The sequence below is a fragment of the Grampus griseus genome, assembly GCF_964374135.1.
Source record: "Grampus griseus genome assembly, chromosome: 4".
In the NCBI taxonomy this organism is placed as follows: domain Eukaryota; kingdom Metazoa; phylum Chordata; class Mammalia; order Artiodactyla; family Delphinidae; genus Grampus; species Grampus griseus.
In genome coordinates, this window is record NC_138997.1 from 45,984,919 (window position 1) to 46,009,339 (window position 24,421).

General features: G+C 38.0%; 2 protein-coding genes across 4 annotated transcripts in view; one reads left to right on the forward strand and one right to left on the reverse strand.

Moving 5' to 3' along the window:
- The window catches only part of NUP54 (nucleoporin 54), a 37,387-nt gene extending 37,009 nt beyond the window's left edge, over nt 1-378 (forward strand). For both annotated transcript variants that reach the window (XM_082653219.1, XM_082653220.1), the window contains one exon: nt 242-378. In XM_082653219.1, the coding sequence (XP_082509345.1) occupies nt 242-370 (129 nt within the window). In that variant the 3' untranslated portion in view covers nt 371-378. The remainder of the gene's footprint in view (nt 1-241) is intronic.
- ART3 (ADP-ribosyltransferase 3 (inactive)) overlaps nt 22-24,421 on the reverse strand; it is a 38,954-nt gene continuing 14,554 nt past the window's right edge. The window contains exons 4-11 of one of the 2 annotated variants that reach the window (XM_082653221.1): nt 12,791-12,823; nt 11,903-11,935; nt 10,885-10,914; nt 9,007-9,039; nt 8,360-8,392; nt 7,706-7,738; nt 4,918-4,947; nt 22-3,293 (exon numbers count right to left, since the gene is read on the reverse strand). In XM_082653221.1, coding sequence (XP_082509347.1) covers nt 3,157-3,293; nt 4,918-4,947; nt 7,706-7,738; nt 8,360-8,392; nt 9,007-9,039; nt 10,885-10,914; nt 11,903-11,935; nt 12,791-12,823 — 362 coding nt within the window. In that variant the 3' untranslated portion in view covers nt 22-3,156. The remainder of the gene's footprint in view (nt 3,294-4,917; nt 4,948-7,705; nt 7,739-8,359; nt 8,393-9,006; nt 9,040-10,884; nt 10,915-11,902; nt 11,936-12,790; nt 12,824-24,421) is intronic. The other variant, XM_082653222.1, reaches the window with a different exon arrangement.

A 24,421-nucleotide genomic window follows, 5' to 3' on the forward strand; every position in this document is an offset into this window, starting at 1 on the left:
CTTTTGTAAAATTTCTGTTACAGATATTGTTCATTGTATATTTGATTTTATTGCTTTTTACAGTAGTATTTTACTGTATTTAAAAGTATTAGCAAAACATATAGTACAAGTGTTTAAACATGCAGATAATGAGAGCAGCCACTAAGTGCTGTGTTGCTGGTAAAATAGTGAAAAATAGCCTTTTTCCTTTGAGTAGCGTGCAGTTTAATAAATACATTGATATTTTTTAAATTCCTTCTAGCATTTGAAACAACAACAGGAAGGCCTTAGCCACTTGATTAGCATCATAAAAGATGACTTAGAAGATATCAAGTTGGTAGAACATGGATTGAATGAAACCATCCACATCAGAGGTGGTGTCTTCAGTTGACAGTTCACAAACTTGTGTTAAAGGTTTGTGAAATACATTTTCTTGTTATATCAGACCTTCCTTAAGAATGAAACTGACCACGTGGAGGGGAAAAGAAAGAAAACAATCCTCTCTCCTGACTTGGTTTTTGAGAAGGTTCCTGACAAATAATTATTATTCATCAAATCTGAAATAACTGTCACATCACTGCTCTTCAGAGATAGCCTTTGAAAGATTTACATCTAAAAGCTGTAATTACTTTAAAAAAGAAGTACATAATTACCAAAAATATTTCCTATTGTATATTTTTACAACAGCATTCTTCTTAAAAATAATCATTGTTTAATGATTATTCTCCATTGAGCCTATACTCTGCTCTCCATAGCAAGTAAATAGGAAATGTCTACTTTGCACATAACAAACTGTATAATTACTTGGCTGTTGGAGATTTGTACTTCAGAATGTAAATGTATGTCAGTTTTTATATTTGTGAATTCATCTGTGGGAGGAGTAAAGAAAATCCAAGAGTATTTAATGATTAATGTGGTTTTCTTTTCATTCTATAAAGATTTGAAAATATATTTTTATATTATTTTACTTATTTGGAATTTACAGAACACACCTAAGCAATTAGGATATAACAAAATTACATTTTATCATTTTTACAACTTTTTTTTAAACCTTTTTATTTCTAAAAAAGATGAAAAGTTATAAATAAATTCTTGATGATAATTACTTTTATATAATTCTGTCTGGTGCTTTATTTGGCTCTGGGAGAATGACCATTCATGTCCACACAAATACTAAATCATAATCACAGCTCAAGAATTTCAGTTTTAACCTGGCTTTAAGTCTGACTTTACCCTCTAAGGAAAGTATATCAGTACTGATATATTTTGACTAGGGTACAGCAAATAAAAATTACTTCCTATATCATCCAGGATAAAGAATTCTCTAATACATCATTAGTATCTGAAAACACTGGAAAATGTGAATTAGACATGATAATGTGCAATAGTGATTCTTTAACAACTAGATAATTTTAAACAATTTTTCTGACTACAAACTGCACACCTGGGCTGCATCATTTTGGCCCCTCTTGGAATGCTTTAACTCTGCATTTCTGCGTAATGCTTTGTCTTATGATGAGAGGTGTTAAAAGAAACAGCCCCATGAACCGTGCCACTGTGTTTATTATGAGGATGGCAAGGAGTAAGGAGTGTGATGCACTGTACATCCAGAGGCCTCCCTCTGAGATCCCACTGAAGGAATCTGTCAGGATGCAGACTAGCTAGCTAACAGTTGTGTAGGAGACACAAACAAGGTTCACGGGGCTGTTTCTTATAACACCTCTCATCTTTCTCATCCATGTAGCCGAATGTGGAAGGAGTTTGCCCCTCTGCACACCCGCTCACTGTAGGAAGAGCTGGTGATCTAATAGATGAGACCTGTTACTCATTGAGCCACATTCTCTGTTGGGCAGATGGCTAATCATGCATAGCATGCTTACTTCTCTAGCCTTTCATTTTTTGTCCTCTCGTATGTTAGGTTTCTAATTTCACAAGCCCTAGATAGGGCGCAGGGTCTGCCTTTTAAAGACAGGCCCAGTTAGCCTCCTAAGTTTTGATCCTGCTGGTGACTACATGTGTAAGGCAAGGCCTGTGGTCCTTGTTCATGTAGCTGGTTAGATAACTGGACTTGGTCTGTACCTGAGTTGTGTTCCAAGCAACTGATAACCAAGTTCTAGATTTGGGTGGAAATGAGAAGAAAAGACAAACCCTGGCCTCTGGACTAAGTTGTGTTCTCCAGCACAATTTATAGACGTTCTGTGAACTGGTTCTTGTGGTAAGTCCACTCAAAATTCTGAACATGAAGAGAGGTAAATGGTAGAATTAAAGCACACTGAACCCCTAACAAACACCTAGTTGAGCTTTCATGTAGTTTTTCTGAATCTCTGAAAGTGGCCTTAAGTCCTTTTTTGAAACACTGGCAGTGTAAACAAGTGTCAGTTACCAAAGCCCATGCCTAAATCAATTACTTTTCAACCACCACAATACCTGGGGTAAAAGACTACTGTACTGTACTCATTTTCCTTGCTTATTGAGCCCACATATTCATTCAGTACTGTCTGCCTTCCTGGGTTAACATGAGGTTCAAGTTAGGGACTACGTATGTGAAATACTTGGTAAACTGTTGTGTTTATAACAATATAAGGTGTTCATATATAGAAGGAAAATGAAGAGACTGAAAGAATACACTATTTGAATAGAAGTCAAAGTTTGATCCTTTAAAGATAAGTAGAACACCTTTAAATTCTAATTAGGAATTAAATTCAGGTTAACCATGAGCATTACTGACATTTTAATATCTAGCAATTCTACTGAAATTATAGCTAATAATTTTAAAGTCTTATTGAATTAAATCAAAAGTATACAGTTTTTTGCAATCGTAAGATTAATATAGAAATAAGTGAAAAATGAATTCTGTGACATCTGGGTCAGCTACCTGAATTTGTTAATTACATTAATATGTAATTCTCATTTTATCGAATGACTTTGGCCAACAAGTGAAAAATACATCACTCCTTTTGATGATTTCTGTGGGATGCCTGTAGCATATTTCAAGTAATAAAGAATGTATCAAAAAGCTAGTCTGTCTTGAAACTTGTTTACCTTGAAATTATCAGAATCTCAGTGTTTGAAAGTATTGAAGCACAAACATCTCTGTACCGTTCTGTACTAAAGCACTCGAGTCTAATAAATAAATAAATCAGCGCCCCCGCCCCCCCAAAAATTAAAAAGAATGTATCAGACTACAGAGCAACAGAGATTTAGAGCAGAAACACTGATTAAAATGATGCATGTCCCAAACGGTGGAAGGAGCATTTTGCCAGATGATGCGGGGGTATGGATTTTGGGACCTGGAACTGGACCTGGAGCTGGAGCTGTTAATGAGAAGACATAGTCATTGACACATGTCATTTTTAGTATCAAGTTTCATCCACCTACACCATATATCCTGAATATGTGAACATCCAGGTTGAGTTTTACATGAAGTAATTCTAATCAGGACAACTTTAAAATAAATATAGTTCATTACAGATTTGGGGCTATATTTTCATATATATCATCAGGGTGTGCTGATCTAGGTTTTATCTAAGATTTCACAGGCTTTTTAGTATCTATGTAGACAAGGTAGTTTTTTTGTTCAAGTTCTCTAGAATTTCTTGGCAATTTAAAATTTTCATTTTCTGTATATGCAAGATGAAGTTAAATTCTGTGTCTTTTCTATTTCAAGATAGTATATTTCATATGCATATTCTACCAATATACAGTGTAATATTTTACAGTGTAAAAAATTGCATTTTTTAAACAGCCCTGCAAGCTGATAAAAAAATTTTTTTCCCTCTATACATAAAACACTACTCTGGAGAAAACTGCTTCCCTTTCACCTGAACTAGTGGAGAGAGGTACAGTGGAGTCCAGCCATCTCAGGATGGTCTGTTTCACACTGCCCTTAACTCAGATATCTGACTTCTGGCTGTGTTTTGGTTTAGACTGTACAAGGGAAGACTGATTGGAAATATCCAAATGGGATCACCACTCACATAAGTGAAACCAAGAGAAATAACTAGTAAATGTTATAAAAACCTTCAACTCATAAATTTACTTGCCATGATTATAAACGTGCAGTTATATGTATACAGATGGGGAAAATGGACAAGCAGATGCACTCATGCATTAGTTTGTTACTAGAGAGCAGTGGTTCTCAAGGGGGCTGCATTGCCCCCTAAAGCAGTTTGGAAATTTGTCAGAGTATATTTTTGATTGTCACGGCACTGGGGTGGAAGTAGAGGGCTAGTATCCTGCAGTGCTCTCGACAGTCTTGCACAAGGAAAAATCGACCCACTTGCACATAAATTTCAAATGCACTGCTAGACATATATATGTTAAAAACCTATTTATAATGCTCAAACCCAGAACCTAAGTTTTACATATATGCAAAATATTTTGGGGTAGTTTTAATAAACACTGGTTTCTATTCTAGTGCCCCTGGTATTTCTTCACTTTCATTTTCTTATATTTGTAAAGAATAGCTTCCAGTCCTCTCTCTTAAATCCAGATTTCTCTGTGTAAATAAATACAATCTACTTCATGACATCTAGAATAATCTAGGCATTTACATATTGAAATGTATATAATTTTGTTATATAGTTAGGACATTATATTGATTTTCTTATGGTGCAAGTGGGACTTATTTATGAATCTTATTTCAGGATACCTTTATAAAATATTTGTTCTAAAAAGAGAGAATTGGGTTGCAGGGTTGAGAACCATTGCTCGAAAAAGTACAGTCTATATACATAGTTGAAAATGAGTGCTTAAGAAGCAAAATCAAGTTGCCCCCCCATTTGCACATACAAGCATTTGGATATGACATTATACATTATATATGATGCTTTAAACTCTTGAGATTTTGTTCCTTTTATTGAGAGAAAATAAATTTCTCAGTTTTTCTGTATTGCAGAAACAGACATTTATCAACTAAGGAAATGAGATATTTCTTACCAGGACTGTCGATATCTTGACTTTTGTCTTCTAAAATATAAACAGATTTTGAGTTAACTGCATTGTACACAGATTTATCCCAAAGAGAAAAATGTGATTAAATGATTAAGCTAATTTGGTCATCTCTGCGTGTGGGACTGAGGGGCAGGGCATTAGTTTTAGAGGTATAGGTGGGACTGGGGGAAGGGTTCAGTGTTTAAACATTTGCATGCTTTGAAATTTTTTACCGTGTGTGTGTGTGTGTGTGTGTGTGTGTGTGTGTGTGTGTGTGTGTGTGTGTGTGTGTGTGTGTGTGTGTGTGTGTGTGTGTGTGTGTGTGTGTGTGTGTGTGTGTGTGTGTGTGTTTCCATTAAAAGAAAGGTTAAACTTTGTTAAAAAAGAAAAGTCTTTTTTCTACATATTGAACTCAGATTCCCAAGCACAACCATAACACTAATCATTTATTGAATGCTTACTGTGTGTCACGCATTGACCAAATGCTTTATGTACATTATTACCTTTACTTGTTACACTCCTAGTAGGTAGTAGAGTTATCCATATTATACAGAAGTTCCCCCAAACTTGCATAAAATCACAGAGGTAATCAGTGGTAGCAATGCCTGCTTTCAAACCCTCTGCTCTTACTTACTATGCTATTCTAACTCCAAGTGTGTTAGCATTGAAATATTACAATATTGCCATATTCTGACGGCTTTGAAGCCAAATGCCAATTCTAGGAGCCCAGGTTAGAGGTGTATTTTCTATAACTACATCTAGCTGGAAGACAAGTGTCATGTGACAGAAAATGAACAAAACTTGAAAAGTTTGGGTCTTGACTGTCTCATCCTAGCCTTTGACAGGTTCCTTAACTTCCCATATTCCATGTTTCCATCTCTGAAACGGTATTAACAATATTTCTTTTATTGGATTATATGAGATCCTGTGTAAATGTTTTGACACCACTTTTTAAAAAGCCTGCACGACACACAGCTTTCTAGGAGAGGGCACAATACAAAACAGTCCCAGCAAAACTGAGTGGCCTATTTGTTGGAGGACATAGAAAGGGCACAGAATGGATGGTGCTACACTGTACGGTTCTCACACACACCTCTTTGATGATGCTATTCCTGTAACCACAGATTCTCTCACGGTAGCCTGCGCACCCTGGGAAGCCTCCTGTCCCATTCTGGAATAGACAGGCGCAGCGGGAAGCCAACTGTCCCAGTTTCAGGTCAACTGCCTTTTTCTCTGCCTGACCCAGGGAACCGTAATAGCAGTCTGCTGCACACACTGAAGGGAGTTCTCAACATTTCCCCCTCTGGCTTGCAGCCTGGGGTGTCAGAAGCTGTGCAGCTCAAGTGTCCTCTCCCCATCCCCCTTTAGACGGAGCTAACTGAACGATTATGGTAAAGGACTCAGAACCCCATGGTGCCTCCGCCCCCAGAAAAGAATTTATTACCAGGTTTTTCACCCGGTTGTAACATTTTTATTCCCAAATAAAAAAAAGATTTTCAGATAATAATAAAGGCATCTACCATTTACTCCTATTTTAAAGCACCATTCATTTTGCCGGTACTTTTATCTCATTAGGACTTTAATCAGTCTTGCAAGACAGAAATTTTCTTCATTGTACAGACATGGGAGCAGAGGTGCAGAAAAGTGAAATAAAGTTACCTCTACACAAAGTTACCCAGAGGAAAACGGCAGAGGAGAGACTTCATGAAGTTGGGTCTGTCTGTCCACACAGACCAGACCGTGTTCACCCTCCACATGCTGCTCAGCAGCTGCCTGTCAGGCAGCCGGGGCGCCTACTAAGGTGCCAGCGAGAGTACTATGCAAACTCAGGTCCCGCGAGCTGAAGAGATGTAGACACGCGAAGTGTGTCATCAGTGTCATTAGAGGTTCACTTCAAAGTCGCGGCCAAATAAGTCCAACAGTTCCAATCTGGGTGATATAAAAGTATTGCTGGAACCTCTCTCTCCGGGTCTGCCAAGTGCTTTAGATCATGAACTGGGAACGGCTGTTTCTGTACACAGCACACATTATCCAAAGGCAGCAATGTGAGGCAAACTCAGTACTGTGCGGATGGATGTCATTTAGCAGATGCCAACAATCTAATTTCCTTAACAGATGATCATTCCATAATAACAGAACCTAACACAAATTATTTGCAAAACACGACATGAGCTCGGAAGCAGGATTGAACCATTAGATAGGGGCTTGCGCCCTGAGATTTTGTGTTTTTATAGTCCTTACAGATATCCCTATAAGGTAACATGACATGTGTTAGCCACCTGTGAAAGACAATTCTGAGGCCTAGACAAGTCTTATTATTGTCCATAGCTCTCTGGTAAAATATTAGATAATGTCCACTTTTTTTTTTTAACTTCTTCTTGTCTCAGGAAAAAAATTAAGTTTGAGGGCCGTTTCATTTTTTTCCTCCCCTGTAAGCGTGAGTTCTGAGGCCCTTTTGACTTGACAGGGGTCATACTGTTCAGTTTCTCTGGCCACAGAAACTCAAGGCCCCACCCTCAGCAACAGCCTCATACTTTTAAAATACCTGCTTTCATGGTTATATCTTGAAGGTAGGTTAAATGTGTCATGATAAGTATACTGGAAAAACACTAGAGGAACCACAAGTTTTAAGAAACAGGTACTTGGTCATAAGGTAAGAGACCTGAGTCCTTCACTCACTCACGTGATCTTGTTGTGCAAAGTACTTAGCCTCCCTTGCGTATCTAATGGTGACAATTATATCTATGCTCCCCGGATTGGCAGCTTCCTCTCCAGCATGCCTAGCATTGCTTACCAGGTAGTGAAAAAGGTTCTGGAGTTTTCATTCCTACGTGAGAAAGAAATTTTCAGTGACTTGCAGTTTGTTCCAGTGAGTACAATTTCCAAACTCCTCGTCTCATGAACTCAAGAGATACAAGCACCAAAGGTCCCACTGCACTGTAGTTTCTGGCTTTTTACTTAAAAGTTCTGGCTACATGAACCCTCACTGTGCAAATCCATGCCAAACTCAGAGGAGCCTTCTGCCATGGTGCCTCATTAAGTCTGCCTCTATGCCAGGAGAGTACTATGCTTAGTTACCTGGCGATCCTAGATGCTGAGATGTTATTAGCCAAAGCTAACAGTTAGCTTTTGCATGAAGTTGAAGTTTCTTTTGAGTACCTTTAGCTATAGAATCTAAGGCTGGACTGCATGCATCCAGGTCCCAGCAGCCTTGCCCTCAGCCATGCCCCCAGCAGAGCTAACTTTCCTGCTCCAGGAAGGCATGAACACTAGGGAGGAAAGGTACTTTTCTACTCTCTTCCCCAGCTAAATCTTTGTAGAATGACTGGTAGGCGGCAGTAAGCGAAATAGTAATGAATAATAATCTCATGACAATATTCTCTTTAATACACGGGGGGATCCTTCTCTTCTCATACTTTGGCCAAGAAAGTAAACAAAGCTGTCTTACCAGGTATTTGGGTGGCTTCTTGGCTCTTCACACCTGAAGACAGAAATGAATATTGGTTAGTGTTAATCAACTATCTTGCATTGTTAATGCTCCCTTTGGTCTATACCTCCCCCATCTTCAATCCCACTCCCCTCCCAAAAAAAGGAAAAAGAAAACAGTAACAACAAAAACACCTTTCAATTGCTCTTCATTCTCTAACTGGACAAAGCCCAGACTCCTTATGGTGGAGTTCAAGAACTTCATTATCTGACCAACCTTATCTTCATAAGGCAGTCAGTCCCAGTACGTCGGTTTTTAAATGAAATAGTACTGGGTCTAAGACTCTGCTTGGTTTAGCTCTATTGTCATTATAGTTATTAGCTCTGTGATTGCGCAGGCTTAATCCCTCTGACCTTCATTTCCTTATTTACGCAAAAGAAATACCTTGTAGGTTTGTAGTAAGTGGTGATTAAAGGTGATACATTATAAAACTGTTCAGTACATTACTGCATGGAACATAATAATCTCTCAATAATTAGAGTCCCTCTGTTTTGACTTAACTTATTCCTCAAACTCTCCATGTCCAGTAACGTCCTTAGTTCTAGGAGTCCTCATGCCTCCTTCTAATCTTGTAGCTAGTCTCTGAGAGTAAGTAGAAGATCACTTACCAGGTAAGACTGTGGACTCCTGGCTTTTCATTCCTGAAGATGAGAATAGGAAACATTTAGTGATAAACGCAGTAAGCTTGAAAATTTAACCTTATATTTATATAGCTATTTACAGTGGAAAACTCTAAAAGCTTTGAGAGATGACCCACTCTCAAAGCTGTTAGAGTTTGGGGGAAAAGGGAAAGAGATTTAACCCACTGGTGCCTAACTTACTGTGAGAACTATGGCTAGTGATCCAGGCACTCTCCTAGATTAAGCAAAATATCTCTTGTTGATTTTTTTTTAGACTCTGACCTACATTTGTCATGATTTATTTTTAAAAATGAAACTTTCATAATCCCAGATATCAGAGCTATTCAGTCTTAATATTTTGGTATATTTCCTGTCTCTTTGCTATATATATATATATATATATATATATGTACATGCTCATATACATTTTTTACTATTTTTCTCAGTTTTATTGAGATATAATTGACATGAAACACTGTATAAGTTTATGGTATACAGCATAATGACTTGAGTTACATATATTGTGACAGGATTACCACAATAAGTTTAATTAACATCCGGCATCTCATACAGATACCAAAAAAAAAAAAAAAAGGAAAAAATGTTTTTTTTCCCTTGTGATGAGAACTCGTAGGATCTATTCTCTTAACAGCTTTCAAATACACCACACAGCTGTTAACTATAGTCATGTGGCACATTACATCCCCTGTACTTATTTATCTTATAACTGGAAGTTTGTACCGTTTGACATTTTAAAATAAATTTGATAGTATACTCCATATGCTGTTTTTATCCTATCTTTTAAAAGATTTTTATTGGAGTATAGTTGATTTACAATGTTCTAGTTTCAGGTGTACAGCAAAGTGAATCTGTTATATATATATACATATATCCACTCTTTTTTAGATTCTTTTCCCATATAGGCCATTACAGAGTACTGAGTAGAGTTTGTTTTTATCCTTTTTTTATTGTCACTGTATTATAAGTACTTTCTCATATCTTTAGATATTTTTCAAAAACATGGTTTTTAAATTGGTGAGTGTTTCATAGTATGGATATAATTTATTTAACAATACCCAACTGTTGGATACTAAGGTTATTTATAAATTTTGGCTACCATAACACTGCATAAACATTTCTGTACATATTTTGTACACAAATTTTTATGTTTATTCCCTTAGGACAAATATCTAAAAGTGTTATAGCTAGGTTAAAAGGTATGGACGTTTTTAAGGCTAGTGATACATACTATTGAAATCGTCCTCCAGAAAAGTTCCAACTTATAATCTCACCAGTAATTTATGAGAGTGTTTCTGTCCCAGCACCCTTGAAGAATATCATTTTTAAGAAAGACAAAAAAAATTGGGGAATGAGTCATACTTTGGAATATACTAAATAATCAGACGGATATAGCTAATAGCATTTGTTACTCAGATTGCTAGAAACAGAAATATATATACATATATAAAATCATTTTAATTTAGGAAAAAATGCCATTTTTTATGCTCCTGATGAATACCCTAGGTTACAGAGTTTGTGGAATAATTAGTCACACCTTCCTCTATCCATGTAACAGCTAGCCTAAAGCAGAAGATAGTAAATTCTCTAGAACTAGTTTCTTATGTCATGTCTCTAACTGCTCCGCTGGGATGACCTATGGATTGTTAGATAGGAGACAGACAGAGCTGCTGGGTCGTCCTTATAAAGAAGGATATCTGGAACTCAGGAGCGTCTCTTATATACCAAACTAGTAAGCTAATGTGGGTTCTGCCTTCTTCCCACTTTTCCTTACCATGCCCACCTACTCCCACCCTCAGGAAGCTGTCTTACAAATGTAAGCCCCTAGAGTTTATGAAAATGTCTTACCAGGGTCTTCAAGTTTCTGGTTTTTCACACCTAAGTTACAAAAAGAAACTTACCAGTTTTAATGATAGAACAAAGTAATTGGGAGTTACCACAGTTGGAGCAGAACTATTTTCAGGTAATTATGGCCATAAAGATGCACCTGATATATCCAGTAAGCTAATGCTACTAAATTTAAGTGTCAGCCACAGTCTAAATGCACCTTGGCTAATTGGGCTGGAACATTCCTCTGGACCCTCCTACTAAGAGAAACTGTTATACACAGTAAGTCTCCTAGCGATCTCCACAAGCTAGAAAAATGTCTGTCTTGAAGAGTCAGCTGAAGTCCCTGTGAAGTGACCAGTAAAACTTGTGGCTGCCCTGCCAATAAGAAGTGTTACTAAGCAAGTCCTCAGGGGCATGAAATGCTTCACACAAGGACAGGAAATATCTTCCAAACGTCAGGTAAACTGCATACTTAAGGAAAGGCCAGATACTTTTCTCTCTTCAATAAATAAAAACTTATTGTAGCTACATGGGCCAAATACATAACAAGGAACTTAAATGCAAAGAAGTGATTTGGGCCATATCACCGTAAGTGGAAACTTAGGGGCTGGGGAAAGCGTCTAATCACCCAGATGTTTTAGTCAAATGATACCAAACATCACCTTACTTGAAAAAGGCAAATGACTAACTTTTTCTACTTTCATCTGGTTGTTTGGTGTCACACAGGCTAATCTCAATGACTGAGAATAGAGCTATACATAAGAGGCCTCAGACCTGGTCAAGAGTGCCTAGCCCTTCAGGTCCGCCCAGCCTTATTCCCTAGAATGGTTCCATATTGTTCAGATCTCCAGAGAGCCAACTCTCTCATTTGCAAGGGGGTAAATTTCCCCAGAATGGATTCTTTTTTCCGCCGCATATCTGCCAGGTTACTCCTTCATACTTGCAAAGTACTCTTTTTTGTCAGCTAAGAATTGAATTTGCTGAACAGGAAAGAGCTATTAAACATCCATTATTTTTAAAAATAGAGCATACTTACCAGAGTTGTAGACACTGATGTGTTGAAAATATTCTGAAATACAAACATGTTTTCATTACATAGTACTATACTTAGATGTGAATGTCAGGTTCGGTCAAGATACAGGCAAAATATGGCAATATGAGAAATATAAAATTTCAGTCTCAAAAATAAATGGATATAGATTCATTTTAATTACTTTAAGAAGAATTCAAAGAAAAACTAGCCAGGAAGACAGCTAGAAATGGACCCTTATTTTCAAGCTATTTAAATAAATCTTCAAAAGGATCCACCCAAAGCATGCATCAGTCCAAGGCATTTCCTGTCAACTTTGGTTCAGATCTTTTGAGCCTAATTTGATAATGTTGTTCCTGACTACTCTTAGAATTCCTGTTTACCTTCCCAAATCTTCTCTATGGTCCTCTAAGAGAGACTATTTTTGTTATATTCTCCATTTTTCCCTGAGGAAGAGGAAACAGACCACATTACCGTTCTGTCTCCCCAGTCTTTCCCCTGATGAGGGAAGGAATCCTTCATCAGTCTCCCAAATATTACTCCCCAAGATGTCAAAACAAAGGAATACAAGCCTAACTCTGTGCATAGGAGTCATGGAGGGGTATTCAGGAGTCAAAGTCCTGTAATGATAGGCTAGGGTCAGAGTGGCATGGTCCCTGCCTGCCCAAGGCAAATGCAATGCTTGAGAGAACAGCCACAGGCAAGGCTGGGATAGGCTTAGGGTGGGCTCCTGTACCCTCCCCCTGAAAAGGTAGTAGCAGTAGCACAACTCAGCCTTGAGAAGACAATGGCTGACAGTATGACAGTACAGTGGGGTGGCTCTGACCTATTCCTCTGAGAAATAACACTGATAAAATTCCCATTGCAGAGATAATACTCTAGAGCATATCTTACCCATGTTCTCAACACAATTTGCAGTTTTTAGTCCTGAAACATAAAGATAAAGTTTTATTAGTTAGACACAATCTACCTTAGTAAAGATTTCAAATTGGTCTGTGCCTGTTGGTAATCTAATCTGTCAGCTCCTAGTCTATCAGACTCATAATTTAGTGGGAAGCAAATTACATTTTTGTATTCATAGTACAGTCACCAAAGAGCAGTAGCTCTAGATAAAACATCTAACTTTTCTGGAATTCAGTTCCCTTATGTGTATCTTTTATTGGGAGATTGCTTCAAATGACCTCCAGAGTCCCATCCAAAGCTAACACTTTATTTATTGATGTATTTATTTTTAATAGAACTTTATTGGAGTATAATTGCTTCACAATACTGTGTTAGTTTCTGCTGTATAACAAAGTGAAAAGCTATACATATACATATTCCCCATATCCCCTCCCGCTTGAACCTCCCTCCCACCCTCCCTATCCCACCCCTCTAGGTCATCACAGAGCACCGAGCTGATCTCCCTGTGCTATGCTGCTGCTTCCCACTAGCTAACTATTTTACATTTGGTAGTGTATATATGTCGATGCTACTCTCACTTCACCCCAGCTTCCCCCTCTCACCCCGTGTCCTCAAGTCCATTCTCTATGTCTACATCTTTATTCCTGCCCTGCAACTAGGTTCACCAGTACCAATTTTTTTTGGGATTCCATACATATGTGTTAGCATACGATATTTGTTTTTGTCTTTCTGACTTACTTCACTCTGTATGACAGACTCTAGGTCCATCCATCTCACTACAAATAACTCAATTTCGCTCCTTTTTATGACTGAGTAACATTCCATTGTATATATGTGCCACATCTTCTTTATCCATTCATCTGTCGATGGACATTTTCGTAGGCTCCATGCCTTGGCTATTGTAAATAGTGCTGCAATGAACATTGTGGTACATGTCTTTTCGAATTACGGTTTTCTCAGCGTATATGTCCAGTAGTGGGATTGCTGGGTCACGTGGTAGTTCTATTTTTAGTTTTTTAAGGAACCTCCATACTGTTTTCTAGTAGGTTTCTGGTGGCATCTTTAGGATTCTCTATGTATAGTATCCTGTCATCCGTAAACAGTGACAGTTTGCTACTTCTTTTCCAATTTGTATTCTTTTACTTCTTTTTCTTCTCTGATGGCCATGGCTAGGACTTCCAAAACTATGTTGAATAAGAGTGGTGAGAGTGGACATCCTTGTCTTGTTCCTGATCTTAGAGGAAATGCTTTCAGTTTTTCACCATTGAATATGATGCTTGCTGTGGATTTGCCATATATGGCCTTTTTATGTTGAGGTAGGTTCCCTCTATGCCCATTTTCTGGAGAGTTTTTTATCATAAATGGGTGTTGAATTTTGTCAAAAGCGTTTTCTGCATCTATTGAGATGATCATATGGTTTTTATTCCTTAATTTGTTATGGTGGTGTATCACATTGATTTATTGGCGTATATTGAAGAATCCTTGCATCCCTGGGATAAATCCCACTTGATCATGGTGTACGATCCTTTTAATATGTTGTTGGATTCTGTTTGCTAGTATGTTGCTCAGGATTTTTGCATCTATGTTCATCAGTGATATTGGTCTATAATTTTCTTCTTTTGTGATATCTTTGTCTGGTTTTGGTATCAGGGTGATGGTGACTTCGTAGAATGAATTTGGGAGTGTTTCTCCCTCTGCAATTTTTTGGAAGAGTTTGAGAAGGATCAAACTCTTGAGAAGGATCAGTGTTAGCTCTTCTCTAAATGTTTGGTAGAATTCACCTGTGAAGCCATCTGGTCCTGGACTTTTGTTTGTTGGAAGAGCTTTAATTACCGTTTCAATTTCATTACTTGTGATTGATCTGTTTATATTTTCTAATTCTTCCTGGTTCAGTCTTGGAAAATTGTATCTTTCTAAGAATTTGTCCATTTCTTCGTGGCTGTCCATTTTATTGGCATATAGTTGTTTGTAGTAGTCTCTTATAATCCTTTGTATTTCTGCAGTGTCAGTTGTGATTTCTCCTTTTTCATTTCTAATTTTATTGATTTGCATCCTGTTTTTTTCTTGATGAGGCTGGCTAAGGGTTTATCAATTTTGTTTATCTTCTCAAAGATTTTAGATTTTAGTTTTATTGATCTTTGCTATTGTTTTCTTCATTTCTATTTCATTTATTTCTGCTCTGATCTTTATGATTTATTTCCTTCTACTGACTTTGGGTTTTCTTTGTTCTTCTTTCTCTAGATGTTTTAAGTGTAGGGTTAGATTGTTTATTTGAGATTTTTCTTGTTTCTTGAGGTGAGATTGAATGGCTATAAACTTCCTTCTTAGAACTGCTTTTGCTGTGTCCTATAGGTTTGGGGTCATCGTATTTTCATTGTCATTTGATTCTATGTATTTTTTTATTCCTTCTTTGACTTCTTCACTGATCTCTTGGTTGTTTAGCCTCCATGTATTTGTGTTTTTTACAGTTTTTTTCCTGTAATTGATTTCCAATCTCATAGCGTTGTGGTCAGAAAAGATGCTTGATACAATTTCAATTTTCTTAAATTTACGGAGGCTTGATTTGTGACCCAAGATGTGATCTATCCTGGAGAACGTTCCATGAGCATTTGAGAAGAAAGTGTATTCTGCCACTTTTGGGTGGAACGTTCTATAGACATCAATTAAATCTATCTGGTCTATTGTGTCATTTAAAGCTTGTGTTTCCTTACTTATTTTCTGTTTGGGTGATCTGTCCATTGGTGTAAGTAGCATGTTAAAGTCCCCTACTATTATTGTGTTACTGTTGATTTCTCCTTTCATGGTTGTTAGCATTTGCCTCATGTATTGAGGTGCTCCTATGTTGGGTGAATAAACATTTACAATTGTTATATCTTCTTCTTGGATTGACCCTTTGACTGTTAGGTAGTGTCCCTCCTTATCTCTTGTAACAGTCTTTATTTTAAAGTCTATTTTATCTGATACGAGTACTGCTACTCCAGCTTTCTTTTGATTTCCATTTGCATGGAATATCTTTTCCCATCCCTTCACTTTCAGTCTGTATGTGTCCCTAGGTCTGAAGTGGATCTCTTATAGACAGCATATATATGGGTCTTGTTTTTGTATCCATTCAGCCAGTCTGTGTCTTTTGGTTGGGGCATTTAATCCACTTACATTCAAGGTTATTATCAATATGTATGTTCTTATTACCATTTTCTTAATTGTTCTGGGTTTGGTTTTGTGGGTCTTTTTCTTCTCTTGTGTTTCCCGCCTAGAGAAGTTTCTTTGGTGGTGCTGAATTCTCTTAGCTTTTGCTTGTCTGAGAAGTTTCTGATTTCTCCTTTGAATCTGAATGAGATCCTTGCTGGGTAGAGTAATCTTGGTTGTAGGTTTGTCTCTTTCATCACTTTAAGTATATCCTGCCACTCCCTCTGGCCTGTAGAGTTTCTGCTGAAAAATCAGCTGATAACCTTATGGGGATTCCTTTGTATGTTATTTTTTTTGTTTTTCCCTTGCTGCTTTTAATATTTTTTCTTTGAATTTAATTTTTGTTAGTTTGATTAATATGTGTCTTGGTGTGCTTCTCCTAGGGTTCATCCTGTATGGGACTCTCTGTGCTTCCTGGACTTGGGTGACTATTTCCTTTCCCACGTTAGGGAAGTTTTCCACTATAATTTCTTCAAATATTTTCTCAGACCCTTTCTTTTTCTCTTCTTCTTCTGGGACCCCTATACTTTGAATGTTGGTGCGTTTATTGTTTTCCCAGAGGTCTCTGAGATTGTCTTCAATTCTCTTCATTCTTTTTTCTTTATTCTGCTCTTTGGTAGTTATTTCCACCGTTTTGTCCTCCAGCTCACTTATCCATTCTCCTGCCTCTGTTATGCTGTTATTGATTCCTTCTAGTGTATGTTTCATTTCAGTTACTGTGTTGTTCGTCATTGTTTGTTTGTTCTTCTACATCTTTGTTAAACATTTCTTGTATTTTCTCAATCCATGCCTCCATTCTATTTCCGAGATTCTGGATCATCCTTACTATCATTACTCTGAATTCTTTTTCAGGTAGATTGCCTATTTCCTCTTCATTTATTTGGTCTTGTAGGTTTTCACCTTGCTCCTTCATCTGTGACTATTTTTTGCCATCTTTTTTTTTTTTTTTTTTTTTAAATGAGTGTGATTGTGTTCCTGTCTTACTGGTTGTATGGCCTGAGGCTTCCAACACTGGAGTTTGTAGGCTGTTGCGTAGAGCTGTGTCTTGGTGCTGAGATGAGGACCTCCGTGAGACCTCACTCTGATGAATATTCTCTGAGGTGTCTGAGGTTTCTGTTATCCCAGTGGTTAGGACTCAGAGCTCCCACCACAGGAGCTGTTGCCCAACCCCCAGCTCAGGAACCGAGATCCCACAAGCCACGTGGGGTGGCAAAAAAAAAAAAAAAAAAGAGAACAGTAGCAAAGTAAAAAATAAAATTAGACTAGGAAACTAACAGATATGTTAGAAATAATATAAAAATTAAAATATAGATGAAACACCAACCAGAAGGTACAACAGTACCACAATAGTAAAAGAGGGGAGGAGGGAAAAGAAGAAAAAAGCAAAAAAAAAAAGGGGTGTAAACGCCTTGACTCTGGAGGGTGGGGCCTAAGCAAGGGCAAGGTTTGGGTGTTGGGTGGGGCCAGTGCTCAGGACCCACAGGGCTGGAAAAGGCCCTGGGGTCTGTAGGAGGTGGGGCTTAGGCTCAACGGAACAGAAGGGGACCAGGCGTGCCCCCCCAACCCTGGTCTCAGAGGGTGGGGGACCTCACCTGGGAGCCCAGCAGGTTTCCTGGGCTTGAGTGAGAGGGACAAACGCCTTCCTCTCCTCTCCCGCTCCTCTGGTCCTGGAGGTCCCCTCCTGCCTGCCTCTCCTGATCTCCCCGGCCTCCTTCCTATGCCCCCAGGACCAATGCAGCCGGGGGCGGGGGGGGGGGGGCTTGGAGGGCAGGGGACTGGCCTGGGAGCTCAGCAGGCTCCTCGGGCCTGAGTGGGTGGGCAATTGCCCTCTGCTCCTCTCCCAGTCCTCCTGGAGGGCCCCTCTGCCTGCCTCTCCTGATCTCCCTGGCCTCAGGGGCGCCAATCTGGCCTCCACTTCTCCTCCCCCTTCAGTCCCCCCACGTCCTACCTGTTCACTTGGGGGCTCCTCCCATCTCCTTGGCCATCAGGGTCCCCCATCCGCGGCCAGCAGGCGCCCTAGTTGTGGGGAGACCTAACTCGGCATCTTCCCACACTGCCATCTTGACTCTGCCCCCACAAGCTAACACTTTATGATTATATGATTAGTCTGAAAAAATTAGGAGAAAATTTATCTGTCTGTTTAACGAATTCTCTCTTCAGATACGAAATGTCCTCCTCAACAGTTAACCTAACCCTTTACTATGGCTTGCTAGCAACCAGGGTGGAGAGAGTCTGGTGCTGACAGCTTCCACCTTGCTGCACTTCCCAGCCTGAAAGGCCTGCTGGGTGGGGCTGCTAGTATTTGCAGTGGCTAGGCACTGAAACTCAGGGAGATGGACCCTGGGAGAGGACTCTGTGTAGCTGTGCAGAACAGCCCAGAGGGCCTGGGGTGTGATCTGGGCCAAACCAGAGCTCATTGTCAGCGTGCATGGCAGGGCTTGGCTCCAGCAGTCGTCTCTGTTGGTGTGCACAGTAGGTGACAGGCAGCATCAGAGAATCACACGTGAGGAGTACTCAGATGTTCCTTTCCTGGCAGAAGGGCTCCAGTTCTGCCCACCTCACACAGCAGCTTGGAGCCGGATTTGGGGCAGAGAGGTCCTAGGAGAGCCCTACCATAGAGGCAGCCCCAGGCCCAGGTGGCAACGCAATCACCTCGATTCCTGCAGTCACAACACCCCAGCCCCCAGCACCAGCCTAGTACTAGGCAAGAAAGGGATGGGACTCCATGGAGCAAAGAGGAGGCCCCACCCAAATCCAGTGCAGGCTCTGGTCACCACAACACCAATCACATGCCCTGTCAAGGGGCTAACGCTCTGAGGAAAGATGTGGCTAGCATCCATACCAAAAGCAGCCATTGCACCAAAATTATTGGACTCATACAGTCTACTCGGGAATGCTCCCACATCAAAAACAGCCCTTCAAGACCACAGTAGATAACTGTTTCTCCTAAATTTATAGAGACACAAATTTAAGTAAAATTTAAAAAGCACAGGAACTGGTCCCAGTTAAAAAAACAAGAGAGGGGCTTCCCTGGTGGCACAGCAGTTAAGAATCCACCTGCCAACGCAGGGGACACAGGTTCGAGCCCTGGTCCAGGAAGATCCCACATGCGGCGGAGCAACTAAGTCCGTGCACCACAACTACTTAGCCTGCGCTCTAGAACCCACGAACCGCAGTTACTGAGCCAGCGCGCCACTACTACTGAAGCCCACGCACCTAGAGCCCATGCTCAGCAACAAGAGAAGCCACCACAATGAGAAGCCTGCACACTGCAACTAGAGAAAGCCTGCGTGCAGCAATGAAGACCCAATGAAGCCAACAATAAATAAATTAAATAAATAATTTTTTTAAGTTATAAAAATTTTTAAATAAATTAAAAAACGAGAGAAATTCTCTGAAAGAACAAAGAATGAAACAGACCTCTCCACTCTACTTGACCCTGAGTTCAAAAAGGAGGTAGTAAAAATGCTAAATGAATTAAGAACGATTATTGATAGAAATGCAGAATCACTGTAACAAGGAATTAGAAACTATAAAGAGGAGCCAATCAAAAACAACTCAATTACCAAGATAAAAACCAATCTAGAAGCAATGAATAGCACACTAAATAATGTAGAAGAACGAATAAGTGATCTGGAAGATAGAATAATGGAAATCACCCAATCAGAACAAAAGACAGAAAGACAAATGAAAAAAAAAATGAAAGCAATATACGAGGTCTATGGGATGATATAAAACGTGCCATATTTAAGGTCCCACAAGCTGCATGGCAAGGCCAAAAAATATATATATATATTTGAAGAAATTATGGCTGAAACCTTCCCAAACCTAAAGAAGGAAACAGATATCTAGGTACAGGAAGCATAGAGGGTCCCAAATAAGATGAACCTAAACAGATCAACACCAAGACATATTATAATTAAAATGGAAAAAGTTCAAGATAAAGAGAGGAATCTAAAGGCAGCAAAAAAGAAACAAAGAGTCCGTTACAAAGGAACCCCCATAAAGCTCTTAGCTAATTTCTCTGCAGAAACACTGTTAAACAAAGTCATGAAAGGGAAAAATCTGCAACCTAGGATACTCTACCCAGCAAGACTATCCTTTAGGCTAGAAGAAGAGATAAAGGATGTCTCAGACAAGCAAAAACTAAAAGAATACAGCAATACTAAACCTAACCTAAAAGAAATATTGAAAGGTCTTCTCTAAATAGAAAAGAATCAAGAATCTATAAGAAAGGGAAAGTCACAATAGGAATGGCAAATGTATAAAAGGATTGAAGACCACTTAAATAAGCCAGTACACAGATTAAAAAAAATCAGAAAAATTTTGTAAAAGTGTTTATAACTACAATTAACAGCAAAAACATAAACATTAAGATGTAAAACAGGACATCAAAATCATGAAATATGGGGGAGGGGATTAAAATTGTAGATCTTTTAGAATGTGTTTGAACTTATATGACTACCAGTCTAAAGTAAGTAGTTGTGGGTTAACATACTTGAAAACAAGGGTAACCACAAGTCAAAACCATACGATAGATTCACCAAAAACAAAAAGAAAGCAATTCAAGCATAATACAAAAGAAAACCACAAAAAGAAAAACAAAAAGAAGAAATGAACAAGGAAGAACTACAAAATCACCTTGAAAACAAGGTTTAAAATGGCAATAAACATATATTTGTCAATAATTACTTTAAATGTCAATGGACTAAATGCTCCAATCAAAAGACACAGAATGGCAGATTAAAAAAAGAAAAAGAACCTACAGTATGCTGCTTACAAGAGACTCACTTTAGGGCAAAAGACATACATAGATTGAAAGTGAGGGGATGGAAAAAGGTATTTCATGCAAATGAAAACAACAAGAAAGTGGGGGTAGCAATATCCATATCAGACAATACAGACTAAAACAAAGTCCATAAGGAAAAACAAAGAAGGACACTATATAATGATAAAGGGATCAATACAAGAAGAGGATATTACACTCATTAGCATATTCACCCAGTACAGAAGCACCTAGATATATAAAACAAATACGAACAGACATAGAAGGAGAAACTGACAGGAATACAGTAATAGTAAGAGACTTTAACACTCTACTGACGTCAATAGACAGATTTTCCAGGTGAAATTAACAAGGCAACAAAGATTCTAAATGACACAATAGACCAGTTGAATTTAATTGATATCTACAGGACATTACATCCAAAAAACCCAGAATGCACATTCTTTGCAAGGGTGCATGGACCATTCTCTAGCACAGACCACATACTAGGACACAAAACAAGCCTCAACAATTTTAAGAGGATAGAAATTATTTCAAGCATCTTTTCTGACCACCACAGTATGAAACTAGAAATCAACCACGAAAAGAAAAAAAAGGAAGAAACCGATCACATGGAGACTAAACAACATGCTACTAAAAAGAACAATGGGTTGATGATGAATTCAAAGAGGAAATCAGAGAACACCTTGAAACAAATGACAATGAAAATACAGCCTTACAAAATCTATGGGATATAGCAAAAAGCAGTTCTAAGAGAGAAGGTAATAGCAATACAGGCCTTCCTTAAGAAACAAGTCTCAAATAAACAAACTGTCACCTAAAAGAATTAGAAAAAGACCAAACAAAACCCAAAGTCAGCAGAAGGAAGGAAATAATAAAGATCAGAGAGGAACTAAATAAAAATAGAGATAAAAAACAATAGAAAAGATCAATAAAACCAAGAGTTGGTATTTTTAAAAGATAAATGAAATTGACAAACCTCTGGCCAGGCTCACCAAGAAGAAAAGAAGGAGGACCCAAATAAACAAAATAAGAAATGAAAGAGGAGAAATAACAACCAATAGTGCAGAAATACAAAAAATCATAAGAGAATACTATGAACAGTTATATGCCAACAAATTGGACAACTTAGAAGAAATGGAAAAGTTTCTAGAAACATATATCCTGCCAAAATTGAGTCAAAAAGAAAGATAATTTGAACAAACCAATCATTAGAAGTGAAATAAAATCCATAATTTAAAAATTCCCTGCAAACAGAAGTCTAGGAATGGACGGCTTCAGTGGGGAATTTTACCAAACATATAAAGAAGAACTTATACCTATCCTTCTCAAACTACTCCAAGAGACTGAAGAGGAGGGAATGCTCCCAAATTCTTATGAAGCCACCATCACCCTGATACCAAAACCAGACAAAAACACTACAAAAAATGAAAATTACAGGCCAATATCTTTGACGAATATAGATCAAAAATCCTCAACAAAATATTAGCAAACCTAATCTAAAAATACCTAAAAAGGGTCATGCAGAATGTTTAAGTTGTACTCATTCCAGGGTCACAAGGATGGTTCAAATAAATAAATCAATCAATGTGATACACCACATCAACAAAAGAAAAGACAAAACCACATGACCATCTCAATAGATGCAGAAAAAGCATTTGATAAAATTCATCATCCATTCAAGAAAAAAACTCTCACCCAAGTGGGTATAGAGGGAATATAACTCAACACAATAAAAGCCATTTACAACAAACCCACACCCAGCATCATACTCAACAGAAAAAGCTGAAAGCCTTCCTGCTAAATTCAGGAATAAGACAAGGATGCTCACTCTCACCACTTCTATTCAACACAGTATTAGAAATCCTAGCACAGCAGTCAGACAAGAAAAACAAAAGGTATCCAAATTTGAAGGGAAGAGGTAAAACTGTCACTATTTGCAGATGACATGATACTCTACACAGAGAACTCTAAAGACTCCACACAAAAACTATTAGAACTAATAAATGAACTCAGCAAGGTAGCAGGATATAAGATTCACATACAGAAATCTGTTGTATTTCTTTACACTAACAATGAAATATCAGAAAGTAAAAGAAAAAAAATCCCATTTAAAATCATGTCAAAAAAATTGGAAAAAACTTTTAAGCAAGGAGGTGAAAGACCTATACATTGAAAACTATAAAACACTGATAAAGAGACTGAAGATGATTTAAAGAAATGGAAAGGTATCCCATGCTCTTGGATTAGAAAATTAATATTATTAAAATGGTCATACTACCCGAAGCAATCTACAGGTTAATGTAATCCCTATCAAAATATCCATTCCATTTTCACAATACTAGAACTAATAATCCTAAAATTTATATGGAACCATGGAAGACCCAGAATTGCCAAAGCAATCCTGAGGAAAAAGAACAAAGTTGGAGGCATAACCCTCCCAAGATTTCAGACAATACTACAAAGCTACAGTAATCAAAATAGCGTGGAATTGGCACAAAAACAAATAGATCAATGGAACAGAACAGAGAGTCCAGAAATAAACCAACACATCTATAGTCAATTAATCTACAACAAAGGAGACAAGAACATACAATGGAGAAAAGACAGTCTCTTCAACAAGTGGTGTTGGGAAAGCTGGATAGCTACATAAAAATCAATGAAATTAGAACACTCTCCCATAGCATATACAAAAATAAACTCAAATGGTTTAAAGACCTAAATATAAGACATAATTCCATAAAATTCCTAGAAGAGAACACAGGCAAAACATTCTCTGACATAAATTGTAGCAGTATTTTCTTAGATCAGTCTCCCAAGGCAAAAAAAAAGAAAAAATTAAAGCAAAAATAAGCAAATGGGACCTAAACAAACATAAAAGCTTTTGTACAGCAAAGGAAACAATCAACAACAAAAAAAGACAACCTACGGAATGCAACTGACAGGAGTTAATATCCAAAATATACAAACAGCTCATACAACTCAACAGCAAAAAAACCAAACAATCCAAAAAAAAAATAGAAAGAAAACTTAAATAGATATTTTTCCAAAGAAGACATACAGATGGCCAACAGGCACATGAAAAGATGCTCAACATCATAATTATTAGAGACAAGTAAATCAAAACTACAATGAGGTATCACCTCACACCTATCAGAATGTCTATCATCAAAAAGTGTGCAAACAATAAATGCTGGAGAGAGTGTAGAGAAAAGGAAACCCTCCTACACTGCTGGTGGGAATGTAAATTGGTGCAGCCACTATGGAAAACAGTATGGAGGTTCCTTAAGAAACTAAAAATAGAGCTACCATATGATCCAGCAATCCCACTCCTGAGCATATATCCAGAAAAGATGAAAAACCTAATTCAAAAAGATACATGCACCTCAATGTTCATAGCAGCACTACTTAGAATAGCCAAGACATGGAAACAACCTAAGTGCCCATCAATAGGTGACTGGCTTAAGAAGATGTAGTATATATATCTATATACCACATATATGCATTATAATATATTATATATATAATATTCCATTGTGTATGTATATGTATAAACACAATGGAATATTATTCAGCCATAAAAAAGAATGAAATATTGTCATTTGCGACAACATGGATGGACATAGAGAACATCATACTAAGTGAAGTAA